The sequence below is a fragment of the Periplaneta americana genome, chromosome 12 (assembly GCF_040183065.1).
Source record: "Periplaneta americana isolate PAMFEO1 chromosome 12, P.americana_PAMFEO1_priV1, whole genome shotgun sequence".
Classification (NCBI taxonomy): Eukaryota; Metazoa; Arthropoda; class Insecta; order Blattodea; family Blattidae; genus Periplaneta; species Periplaneta americana.
In genome coordinates, this window is record NC_091128.1 from 130,406,202 (window position 1) to 130,420,100 (window position 13,899).

General features: G+C 35.1%; 1 protein-coding gene across 1 annotated transcript in view; it reads right to left on the reverse strand.

The window, feature by feature from the left end:
• The window catches only part of LOC138710886 (ras-related and estrogen-regulated growth inhibitor-like protein), a 52,296-nt gene extending 39,297 nt beyond the window's left edge, over nucleotides 1-12,999 (reverse strand). The window contains exons 1-2 of the mRNA XM_069842069.1: nucleotides 12,865-12,999; nucleotides 2,588-2,693 (exon numbers count right to left, since the gene is read on the reverse strand). Coding sequence (XP_069698170.1) covers nucleotides 2,588-2,663 — 76 coding nt within the window. The 5' untranslated portion in view covers nucleotides 2,664-2,693; nucleotides 12,865-12,999. The remainder of the gene's footprint in view (nucleotides 1-2,587; nucleotides 2,694-12,864) is intronic.
• Between the last annotated feature and the right edge of the window lie 900 nt (nucleotides 13,000-13,899).

Consider the following 13,899-nt stretch of genomic DNA (forward strand, 5'->3'; position numbering starts at 1 on the left):
ACAGGCCGTTTGCCTGCTGTTCCGGAGCTTTGCTTGAGAGTGGGTTCGATTCCCGCTTAGGATGATTGTCTGGTTGGATTTTCTCAGAGGTTATCTACAACCGTAAAGCGAATGTCCGATAATCTATGACGAATTCTCGGTCTCATTTCGCTATCAACAACTCCATCGACGCTAAATAACATAGTAGCTGGCAAAACTCCGCTGAATAACCAACTAAAATAACTGTTCAGTTATATGTACTTTTTATTACGTCTTATTGGAGTTCAAACGTGGTTCTCAAAGCGACAAAAATCCTCGAAAAATGATGTAGTAGAATTCACTCCCCGAGATCATTGCTAGTCTTGGGCTTTAACAGATCCGACACTAAGAGAAACATCAATATTGCCCTTATATTTACAGGAAATTATATAACACACATCTAATTAATTGTACGTTTTCAAATTATATTAACCTTCTTCGTTTTAAGCGTAAATGATTTTATTATCTCTAACTTTTATTTTACATTCTTTCTTTAGGGTCGAATATCAAGCCCGAGACAAAAGGAATATAACTAGAGTGTTTGTGAAGAGAGGGTAAAAACAAGTCTATTATTTAATTTGTACAGGACATTTCTAATTCCACTCCAGTAGCTGACAGGATGCCGGAGAATTGTGATTAATGTCTGACCTTGTACTTTGTGTTTACAACGACAATCCCAGTCATTGCTCGAATCGGTTCATTTCATTCTTCCATTCACGCATGCGCCAGGCCAATATTCTCTATGGTATTTACACTGTAAGAAGTGGTAATCAATTTCTCTAGTCATGTTTATTCTCAGTTGGAATGTAAAACGGTTTTACGGAATGAAGGGAAATCAATGACGCTTAAGTAGGAATGCTGATCTTGTATATATAGCAATTAGATGCTAACGTCCTGTTTATTTTGAATGTTGAGTTTTGTTTAGTCGAAGATAGAGCGAGTCAAACGTTCCTTACCAATTCTTCATCGTCTGTCTGCAGTATTTGCGACTGTCCTTCCAGTTAGATTGGTTTTGGAGAGCCTGTGTAAGGACTTAATTGTTAACTTTTGTTCGGTTAGATATGCTGGAATTATTTTGTACTTCAAAGGTTGAATATGTATGCGCCACTAGGAGACATTACTAAAATACCTAGAAAATCGCTAGCGTTTATATAACATGGAGTAATGGAGCTGAAATGTGATCAATAGGAGGGCTGTGTGTCCATATAACCCGCCCGAATATATACAGTACCTTATTTATGTACCAAATTTTCCGTACGTGAAAGAAAACCACCACCATTTCCTTAATGTGATGTAATATAAGAAAGGAATTTCAGTTTCACCAACTGTGGAGAAATGCGAAGGTTATGCTTTTAGCGCTATGTATGGTCGGAAGCGTTATGGGTGAATAATACTGTACACCTAAACTAAACTAATCAAACTTGTCTCTAATCTTGAATGTAACGTCATCAATCTCTAACATAGATCCCACTTTTAGTATCATTTTGTTTTGAGACGCTAGACGCCGAGTCGGGAGCCACCTAGTGGAAGAGGCTGGAGGTACCGCGGCATGCTGAGAAGAGGCCAGTGTGGCAACTCGCTAAAACCACTGCTCATAACTTTTTAACATTTTTTCCTTTGGTGTGTTTTTTTGTGCAATAGTGAATGCGTTAATGTAGTGAACATCCCATATATAATGCAATAAAATGAAATGTATTGTGGCAATGGCAAAAGTGTGAAAAATTCTTTTACAGCGGCGGGTGTATATTCAACCTTCAATGCACTTTTATGAAATATTCACGCCTAAGAGATATTAAACCATGCTGTCTGTGTACTGGATTATAGAACTTCTACACATACACATTATTACTAATATATCAGCATAGGAAATCTATAGAGTCTGTTACTCTCAAGACATCACCCCAGCCTATTTCTAACTTGATATAGATTGCAGATTATAGATTGAATAAGTGGAAGGTGGTGTTTTATGGTGGTACGGAAGAATGAAACGTCTGCTTTGTCTACAAAAAAAAAATTCCATCACTACCAGGCCGGGGAATCCAACCCGGTCCATCTGGATGGAAGACTAGTGCTAGCGCTGAACCAGACTTATCGTTATTCAGTATAGTTTTAAAACTATTCTCTGCTTACATGTTTCAGTACACTTATAGACACTATGTAGTAACTAAGTTCTTCATCAAGGCTCAAGGCTTTCAACAGTCTTCGGATGTTATTTCTATAACAAAAAACTGCGGTGCATACGTGCAGTCGGTCGTCTTCCACCAGATACTTCGTAGAAAGAAGGAAGTATATTTAAACACCTACGTATTTTTCCATTCTTTGCCACGACCAGGTCTAAGGTTGGCTGATACATACAACATTTCAATATTTCTATAATAGAATGGGGCAATAAACTTAAAGTCTATCTTTCGTCGTGACTAATGCATTAACCATTCGTTTGTATTGGTTCATCTTCGAGAGAACATCGACCCTTCAGCTATTTTAAGATATTGCTGTGTGATGTTAACGTGTTTATAATATATTAGTTAAAGTTCTGTAGCAGTATTGAAGAAAATGCAGCGATGCTTACCTGATTTTCCCACGTTGATTTTCCCCAGAACTGCAATCCTCACGCGGGGCATGTTGGTCTTGTCTTCGGTCTTCATATTGATGCTGGTGGAAGGGTGTGGGAACTCCTAGAAGCAAACGAAAACAAAACATCTGATTGGTCGCAGTCATGTACGTATCGGGAAAGCAGGAAAGAGAGTGGAGCAGATATACCCAGGAGTTTATATGGCATCGACTTGTTTTTTTTTTCTCTTGCCTTAAGGTTAAACAGTTTATATTGGAGGAGAAGTACGTCAGTGAGGGATTTAAAGCTATTTTGTGTTCAAAGTGATGTTGAGAGTGTGTGAATCATGAATGGCGGCTTTTGTTTCGGCGTACGCATCTTGAATAGAAAAGACATCGCTGATTGGTGAGTCATGAGATTTATTTTCAACGCGGATTTTGAGTTCATTACGGTGTATAAAGTTGTGTTTTACAATTTTCACATTGTGTTGAGTAATTTAGACTTTTTACATTAGAGCGAGGGCAGAGAGTCATTTGCACTTTGCCGTTTTGAATTTCGCGTGGGAAGATGCTTCAAATGGAATCGAGACGTACAGTATTTGTAGTGTCTGAACGTTCCGTGGCAGCCAGCGGTAGATTTTATAAACACAATTTCAGCTTTGTACCAGCAGACGTTAGATTTCTTTCACGACAGCGCTCTGATTCAATTTGAATGTTATCTACAAAGCAAAAATTGAATAAGAGAATGCTTATAGCAGATCCATCAAAACCACATTCAGACTTGTCAGTTTTTTTTTATTTGGAATTTTTATTTTTTTCCATTTTATTGTTAGCTAGTCCATTTTATGTTACATAAACCTTATTGGCAGTTTTATTCCTTGTTTCTTTTGATAATCTACTTTAAAATAAAATAAACTTTGAGAAAATTATATTAAGGTAAAAATTTCTTCTTCTTCTTCTTCTTCTTCTTCTTCTTCAAGGTGTATCCCTTTAGTCTATTTCAGAAAAGACATGACCCATCTTCTGTGTCTTCCTAGGTTTTTTCTTCCTTTTGACTTGTACATAGCAACGTTGAATAAGGTAGTTGGCGGCATCCATTTCGATGACATGTTTGTACGAGTTTTTTTTAGGATATTCTGCAATTTTATAATTAATGCTCAATATATGTATTAACTAAACATAGTCATTTCTAACTTCGTTAATTCTTGAGCAATTATACAGGCTTTAGGAACTTCATTTTCGCTTTCTGTATTCGACACTTTGCTCTTAGTTTAGAATTCAACTCTCAAGCATCGGCATAGTAGAATTTAAGCTGGATTTCCCCTGCCTTTTTTATATAATCTTCCTTTGATTCTGTCACACATGAGTTTATATTATGTATGCTTATTTTCAGAATCATCATTAGTATAAAGTTGTATGTAAAAGCAAACATTCTCATGGAGGCAGATAAAGAGGTTTTTTTTTTTTCTTACACCATGTTAATAATGTCAAAACAAGTGCTTATACAAATTTTGGCCACTCGAGTGCAATTATGAGGGTTGTAAAAAATAAGTTTCCCTGGGGCCGTTTACAGAAAGAAGACACAATTTCATGGAAATATTTATTGACACAGATACAGCAATTGTTGGAGCTATTTTTCTCTGTGTCGTAAAAGTCTGCCAACTAGGATCGAAACCAGTGTGTGACAGCCGTTTGCACACCTCTGTCGACCCCATGGTATGACAAATGTCTCAATTCCATTGGGGAATATGTTGAAAAATAGCTCAACAATTGCTGTATCTGTTCCAATAAATATTTCCATGAAATTGTGCTTTCTTTCTGAAAACGACCCAGGGAAACTTGTTTTTTACAGCCCTCGTAATTGCGGTCGAGTGGCTAAAATTTGTACAAGCACTTGTGACATTATTAACATGGTGGAAGAAAAAAAATAACTTTTTTATCTGCCCCCATGAGAATGTTTACTTGTGAGCTACAAGAAGTTAGAAACTTTTTAGAGTATGATATCGTTTTATTTTTCTAAAATGTCTGGGCGTTTTTATATAAAATCCAATTAGTACTGATTTCACTTTAGAAATTTTACTGTTAATTTTTCTGACGCCTTGTCACAAGTGAAGCAAAAATAATTTTCTGTCATCCATTTTCATTAAAATTTTAATTCAATTTTATGTTAATAAGCTTATTCTTTAGTTACAATATAGTTACTATTGTGTATAGAATCGCTACCCATCAAATACGATGAGTACAAACACTATATTGTCATTGTTTTATTAAGTGTGTATAGGGTGAAAATATATAAAAAATGTTAACTGTAATAATAGCGTATATAGTGATAGTCACTTTTGGCTTTAATCACAGCGCATCCTGGTTCAGTTTCCGGCAAAGATTAATATTTACTTTCTACACACAAGGAGAGCTTAGTAATCTCTTTTTACTCTTTGCTGTCTCAAATGATTGCCGGAGGGTTTACTAGTTTCGAAAGACTTGTGTTGTAACGTTTTCATTCACGTGAGGGGTAAATGTTCAGAGTCCTTGAAAAAAGTCGAGGAAACGTACAACGTGGATTTGTAATGATAGTCAGTTGTGAGTAATACATAAGTACACGTTGAAAACGAGTGCGTCAATAAATTTGATGGCCGTGACGTTGAAGCGTCGCTCCAAGGCTCTGTCTAAACGGGGACTGCGCACTTTTCAAATCCAGATGAACGTTTTATGACGTTAGTAGAACAATACATGAATCTGCGGGCAGGTGACTGGCTCTAACTTTCTTCCTCATACATCGAACAACGTATCCCATATGTGAGAAAACTGCGCACAACTTCTGTACTTTTTCTCTATGGACATGTTTATATCTTTTGAAGGTCAGTTCAGGTTTGAAGCCCTTCTTGATAATGTTAAGAACTTCTTAAACTTCTATTTTGAGTCCCTAGTTATATCATAAAAAGATTGTTACATAAAACTGTACGATGGAGTAATTCTAATTTTAGTGGCGATGAGTTACAGCGTTCGAAGGTCGATTAACATGTTTGGACATACTCGTCTGAAATCGTTGAAATCGTCTGAATGGGTTCACCACGAGTTGATAAATTAAAATATTAATCTACATTGAAATAAATGAAAGATACGAACAAATTTGTTGTCTAATATTTCCACTCTTTCTAATATTTCTACACTTGCGTAAAATTGTTTTATGTTTGCAATAAGCCAGAAACGTCAAAACGCCTGTATTACGTGCTCATACTGCAAGCAATACAAATCCAACAAGGTTCACTTATCAGCAAGATTAAGTACTATCATCGCTCTTAAGGAAATGTTGTTTAGAGACCACGCAGTGCAGGCGTTTTGACACCCGTGTAATAGGCTGACGTTAAGGGAAGTAAAATATAGGTTATTCGAATTCAAAGCATTTCGAGAAGATATAGCGTCTTGTTTGGACTATTTAGCATAGCGTTTTACTTGCCAATAAGGACCTTGGCTGCTCTGCTGGAGATAAATTAAGCCGAAGGCTCAAACAACAGTCGCTTCATTTAAGCAGCAGAGGAATATGGAAAAGAACAAGAAAATAGAACGAGTCATATAGCAATCTACTAAGTGCCTGTACAATTCTTTCTCGTCTCCAATACGAAACAGAAGAATATACATTAAAAAAATAGTTTCAGCATGTATTTTAGACCCAGTCAATTAGCAGATAACTTCTCACCGAAGAGGGTGGGTGCTTATATTGTGATAGCTTCTTTGCGTTTTGCTGCAGACAAAACGATTGTGGAGCGGAATTTTTCCGTGCATTTCAGACTCTCCTCATATTTTTATTTCACCGTTACTCTATCTTGGTTGTATTACAATCTCATTGTCTTCTGAAATTTAAGAGTATCATTAAATAATGCGTTGCCATTACTAGTAACTGTTTTTTAAACATTTTTCATTATCGAAGAAGAAACTACCACGGATTAATATTTGAATAAATCTCTTTAATGACTTGACATTGATATTTTGAACGAAATGTTGTCTTTGAGAAAGTAAACTTAAATTTTTGTGATTTTACGCTTTTGTCTCAACTAGTAGCGATTGTGAATTCTATTGTTTGCAGAAAAATGGAGAGATATCTCAAATCTTGCCTAATGTTTGTCCTGTATTACTTCAAGCAGTTCCTTTGTGTCTTGCTGATTATATAACCAAGCGAATGCATGAATATAGATGGTGATAATTAATAATAATAGTAATAGTAATACTAATAATAATACTGAATAATATTCCTTAACCGTTAACAGAAAACCACAAATTTGAGTCACACATAAAGTGTATATTCAATGCTGGGCTCTGACGTTCTGTCAACCCACTTGATTTATGTGGATAGGCTATAAGGGAAATAATTAAGCTGGAATTTGGTAGAGCTCCTGAGTAGCTCAGTCGGTAGAGCGTTGGCGTGCTCAGTCAAAGGTTTCGGATTCGATACCCGGCCCTGGGATAATCTTTCTCTTGAAATTAATCAAGTAAGCTTCACAAAGAGCTATAGGCCTACCTGAAAGCCAGATTTGATTAATAATAATAATAATAATAATAATAATAATAATAATAATAATACACTTTTGTGTTGGTATACAATAAAGAAACTTCTTAACGGACTGGAACTATTCCTCCTCGATTTTCGATTCTCTCTACATCAACTCATAAGGAAGTTCTCCAGTGCAGTTTGACTACCTAGTAGAAATTGAAGGTTTATATAAATTAAGGTTAAGATATCTGGAGAATATTAGTAATCACCTAGCTATTCTAGTAGTCTTTGATAAGCGACGCGGAATTTTAACATCTTATTTTTAGTACAAATTAGATAAGAAACTGATTTTTTTAATAGGCAGTATATTGACTGATTATTACAAATCCTCATCAATTATTGTATGCAAATTAAAATTCATTTTAAAGTCTTCGTCTCTGGCATACAAGTTGAAATACGTCGAAAATCAAAATAAGACTAGTCACGTTTCATGAAAGTAGTTATAAAATCTGTTTAATTAGGCCTGTTTAGCAAAAATAAGAAAATCTTCTTGTAAACAAAGGTGTGTCACAGTAAGTAAGATTTATAAGCTAATTTCTTCATCGTTGTCGAAACGGTTTCGTTCTTGAGGACAAAATGAATCTGTGCCAAAGACAATACCACTAACTCTGGCCGCCATTCCGTTGAAAAGCAATGATCCGAGTGAAGGCCATCGAACTCCCCATTTATACGTTAAGTGTGTTTTGGTAATTAAAATCAGATAAATTTCGGTGCATTATGCATCTTTCCTTCACCTACTTCCACAGGAGTTATTTGAAGATGACATGTTAGTACTTAATCCTAAAACAAATTCCATTTTTAATGCAAGGAGAACTTAAACATTCTTCCGAGCTTCCAGACTTCATATTATTTCTAAGATAGCATGGCGTTTACACAATGCGCTTTTCATATGTTTATGAGATGAGTTTGTTGAGACTGACACTTCAAGCTCAAATACTATAAAACTTTCTTGTTTTGATATTTATATTCAACAGATTTAATAGGGACATTATTTTCGCAACCTTCACTGTATTACAAGTGGCAAAATTTGATCAAGATTCTAGTGAACCATATTAAATTATTTTTAATCAGCTATTTAGCGACGATGTATCAACTACGACGTTATCGAGTGATAGTGGGATTATATTTTAGCGAGATGAGACAGGATTTTTTCATGTGTTACCAGATATTTGCCTTAAAGTTGGGGAAAATATCGGAAAAAGTACAACCAAGATTCGAACCCACTCCCTAGCGTAACCACGGATCAGAAAACCAGCTCTAGTCCCCGGTGATCTCTTCTATTACCAGATTGGAAGTGGAAATTTATACATGTTACAGAAGAACTGAGTGTCTTTTGCATGTGTTTGTCCAACAATATAGGCCCTAATGTGTAGCTTTGTACTGTGTTAACCGTATGAGTAAGTTTCACTATTTAACAACTTCCAATATTGATTCAAAATCTTCATAAGAATGAAAACGGAGCAAGTCAAATTATCCTTTTGTTAATGATTGAGATAGAAACGACATTTTCGCTTTTAGAATTACAACTTTTGGATATTGTGTTATCGAACTGTATATCTCTTTACGATAGCTACATTTTAAGGAATGAATACCTCATCCCTTTTCTTCATAATCGTAATTATTTATATGTATTGTGAGCCAACTTTGGGCGCTCACAAGTAGCAGAACCTCATGGCCTGTCCATGTTTGCAGCATGGCGCAGAATAAGAAATTACTTAAATTTGGGGAAACATTCATAATCTCCATCTGGGTGGCAAGATGAGACTTAAAGAAAGAGAAAGAGACAGGAAGTCTCCATTTTCATGTCGGTATTCAAATTCTTGTTCGCTCGAGTTGAACTGACAAGCTCACATCTAATATAATTATGCATTTATGAAATCTATTGCATTGCTTTTCATTATTTTGTTGTGCATTGGTGGAAGACCGTATTAGACATCGCTGTAGGTGATCTCCTAATGAGAGACTGTGCTCGGGCCTGGGTTTGAATCTCGTTTAAGGTGATTACCTGGTTGGATTTTTCAGAGGTTTTCCAATTGTAAGGCGAATGTCAGGTAATCCATGCTGAATTCTCAGATATTTTTGCAAGATGAGACTATCACCAATTCCATCGACGTTAGATAATAATCGTAGTTGATATAATGTCGTTAAATAACATATTAAAATTAAGATGAAACAAAAAAATGCTTTATTGTTTTGCTCCTTTAGCCATAAATTTTTATGCTCTTTGGACTCTAAGCTTATAATTATTGTACTACTCTTCACTTGATGAAGGGTGGTGGTGGTGGTGGTGGTGGTGTTAAGAATGTAGTAGTCCAATGGTTACATGAGAAGCCGAAGTACCTCGAGAAAACCTGTGATGGTACCCTTGTTCATCATTTATTGCACTTATACTCTGTAGTATTCATATTCACGCCTTTAGCTTAGAAACCCGAGTCTCTAGAATTTCAACCATTGGCGCGCTCCTCTAACTGTAATGCCTGCTGATAATTTAAAGGGAGGAGTCTCTAATCCTGCTGTGTGTAATTGGCTCTATGCCGGCCACATAGAGTTCTCCTGGTAACATACTAGCTCCTAAACTGAGACAAATTCTTTGGCGGTCGATCTAGCATTTTTCGCTATACCAGCCCGCGACATTATCATAAATTCGCTTCTTGGCTCCTTGAATTGCGTCACCTCGTTTTTACCGACGAAGAAATGTCGCCAACTAGACGCTTCCATCTGAAAGACGAAGAATTGTGAGGGGAGGAAATCAATAAAATGATCTGTTGGCAAATAATTTCAATATTCGGGCGCCACGGAGACTGCTTTATTTGCTTTTGGACTAGACACTTGGAGCAGAAATTAGTGATGGTTCTGAATTTGAAAACAAAATACCACCACTTGCCAGTTAACATAAACTTGAATGTGGAATCCGGCTTTGAGGACACGAACATATGTCACTGTTTGCATTTATATTTTCATACGAGTGCAATAAAATGAACTAAGATTCGGGTTTGCCTTTCCATCCATCCGTAGGATCATAAAACGTACATTTGTTAATTTTATTATATAAAGAGAACTCCATCTTAATAAAAAAAACAATGGTTTTATGGGCTTTGCCTGGTACATTATAGAAGCTATGTGTTAGGCAGGCGTTTCTATGGTAACTGGTCATTTGCTGGAACAGCTTCATTTGTCCAATGCTTTTTTCTTAACGTGGAATCCTCTATAGCAACTTCAAATCGTATTTGATGGAATAGCCCCATATGCCCAATACTTTTTTCTTAACGTAGAATTCTCTATAGTAACTTCAAATCGTTCTTTTTCAAGAATACGTCATAATCATCATCATTACATTCATGTGATAACCAATATACAGTAGTAGCATAATCATTGTTAAGATATTCAGATTAATGTTTTTATAAGTTCATAATCTCAGCCAAATTTTGATTGCTTTTGTTAGAAAATAAATTATATCTCTGAGATATAGTCTAAGTTCATAATGCTTACCCTTTCATTAGACCTGTAACTGATATACTGTACCGGATCCAGTAGTCTTTGTATGTCTCCTATTTGTTGGTGTTCTAATAACTGTTTTATCTATTTTTGGGTTTCTACTTTCTAGTACTAATATTATTACTGATTTTAAGATTTACAAATATTGATAAAATATTTATACCGATTATTAACAAAATTAGGCATTTAAAAACGAGGAAAGACTCTTTAGTCATTTGGTCAACATGGAAAAATGCTTCCACTTAAGACAGTACAATGAAAACACGAGACTAAAGGATGGACTTCGCCCACAGGAATAAAATCGAAGTACATGTCATAATGATTTGTACGGTAAAATTAGTTGAACGAACGTTGAAGGAAATTGATAATATTCATTCTCAAATATATATTTACATTAATAAACTAGTAGGAACATAAAAATGGATATATTTCAATAATGCAATCCGTTAAACAAATTAATAAAGCATATTTTTAAATTTTATAATGAATGTAATGTATTCTAAGTGTGAAATTATTTATTGTAATCCTGGGATAATTTGCTTTTTTTGGTTAAACAAGTGAACATACATATAAATACACACTCCCACATACACACAAGATATTGAAATATTAACTTAAGAATATTGACACTGATCACACTAGTACAGAAACAATACAAGATACTATAAGGGAAGTTAAAAAAAGTTTTACATTTGAATTATGCATGCCATGTTCGTTAATATATTTTTGGTTAATATGTTTATGCATTACTTTGTTAAATATAAATAATTTTATTATATATGAGGACATATTTTCAAATATTTAGAGTAAGAAGGCTAGTATTCTAGTAATTATATAAATACCGTACAAAAATTATAGATTGATATACTTAAAAATATTTAATTTGATAGCTATATTAATTGTTCTTTACAAGTTAGCAGTACATTTAATTTTAAAGTAATTTAGACTGTATAAGCAAAAGCATGCAGAAATATATTTTGTGAAATATGTAAAAGAAAAACGAGGCTAATAATTGAATAGAATAGTAAAAAGCGTCACTTCCACATTAAGAAGAATTAAGTGACATTAGAAGTGATATGTTGCAAGCCTATAGTCATTGCTATTGGAAAAATGTACTCGTATGTATCTAAAATTTCTACTTTTTCATAAGAATATATTTTATCGAGATCAGCAAATAAAGAAAATTTAAATTTTAATGAACATTTTCTTGTGTTGTCCTATTCTTATACACAATAAAGAGTGCCAAGTGCTTATGTACCGATCAAGGACATTAACGTAGACTTTTGTAAGCAATGTTATAATGATTTTAATGTGTATTTAATATTGCTATAACATTGTTTTGTTAATATTTTGATATGTGTGGCGTTTTACATTATAGTTATGCATAGGCCTAAACCTGTTAGTATAACATATTTCTCAAAATAATAGTAACAGTGAAATAGGTGAAATTAGTAAAAATTTGAAGTTAAATATATTTAATAAATGAATTTTTTACAAATAATATTGATTAGTATATTCCATTTGCTATCTTTCTACTCGTTATAAATCTATATTTATATATGAAATTCAAATTTTACAATCACTGAGATCTACATCTCTCTTGAACTCTTGCATTGCTACCGTTCTCAGTCTTGCGGGAATTTTGAATCAGCATAATGTGATGCAACAGTACAAAACACATACTCTCTACACTTCCTTGCCGGGAATTGATCCCGGCCCACTGGGTTTTCAATCACAAGCGCTACTACTTGAGCCACAGTGGAGGATTAAAATTTATATCACATTATGATTTATCACTCAAATGAGATATTACAATTTTGTTTTTACTATACAGAAAAAAGTGCGAAGTATTTGTTTCTGTTATTCGAGCATAATGCTTATGATTTTTTTTTTATATAGATTGGTTTGTGACACCACAAAGTAAACATAAAGGTGACATTATTTTTCCACTTAATATTACATTAATAAAAACGTGTGTGAAGCTGCTACTACATTTTACTTCATGTTTGTTTTCTGGAGATGAGAATTTGGCCTTAATTTTTATTTATATCTTTTTTCCATTTTGAGGCACGTTGATTGTTAAAATTTTAGTGTTTTACAAGATCAAACACAGAATGTATTAAGTACTTGTAAAACTGAAATACGTGCAAACATGCAAAATTTTTAAGTGCTAACGTTATAGCAGTTTAATTAAATCTAAAATTAAACAAAAAAATGTTTACTTGTTGACAATGGAAAGCTGTTACTGTTACCTGTAAATCACGGTGTCTTGAGACGACTTGCACGGGAAGTATCCGGAACAGCTGAGTTGCCAGGGGCTTGCTTGTTGACAGTCTTGTTTAGAAGTCTGCAGAGAGATCACAACTAGACTTGTCCACTGCTACCACTGTACTGATGCTCTTCGGGCCAACTTTCCGCTCTTTATTACTTTATCCTCAGCGTTGCCATAGCGACGCAGGGATGTGTATGTGTGAGCGTCGCGACGGCGCGAACCTGTGGCACGTGGCGCTCGCAGCGGCGTGCTGGGGAATCGACGGCGCCGTGTTAGTCAGAGTCTTGGGGAGGGGGTCCTCAGTCAACGAGTTCCGAGCGGCGGAGACGCATGGTTCGGCGATGCTTTGCCACCCGGCGCGCCGAGAGGAATCTCTTCCCCTCTCAATTCATTCCGTATGTGCACACGTGTTTGTAGTCTCGTGCACACAGTATGCCTATTGTGGAATGAGCAGTTATGGCTACGATTTAGTAACAGTAGCGGCTTTTACTCCTCCAAATTAGGCATCACGATATTCGCGTGTCAACATTAAAGGTCTTGTGCAAGACAAGATCACGCGTACATATAGATACAGAGTACATCCTTTTGATCTCTTAAGGTAATATCTTTATTGATGCGTTATTATCAGAGACCGGAAGTTTAGGCATTATGAATCATTAAAATAGGCAGGCAAAAAGGCATCACAAATAGCTAAAATAGGCAGGCAAAAAGGCATTATAAATAGCTAAAATACGCAATAAAAGGCAATTACAAAAACCTTGTACTCAGGGTTGCCAGATTTTAGATATACAAAGGAGGGACATCTTTTATCCATCGTATAATACAGCACTTACTTTTATCTTAAAAAAAAAAGAATAAAAATTAGCCCTCTACGTATGTGCAGTTAAGGCTGGTTCACAATAAACGAGGAACGAGAAGCAGAGGACGTGAATATGAAAATTTTTTATTCACAATAAACCGAGAACGTAGACGACTATGCATATCGATATGTATGTCAATAACGATATGTGATGTC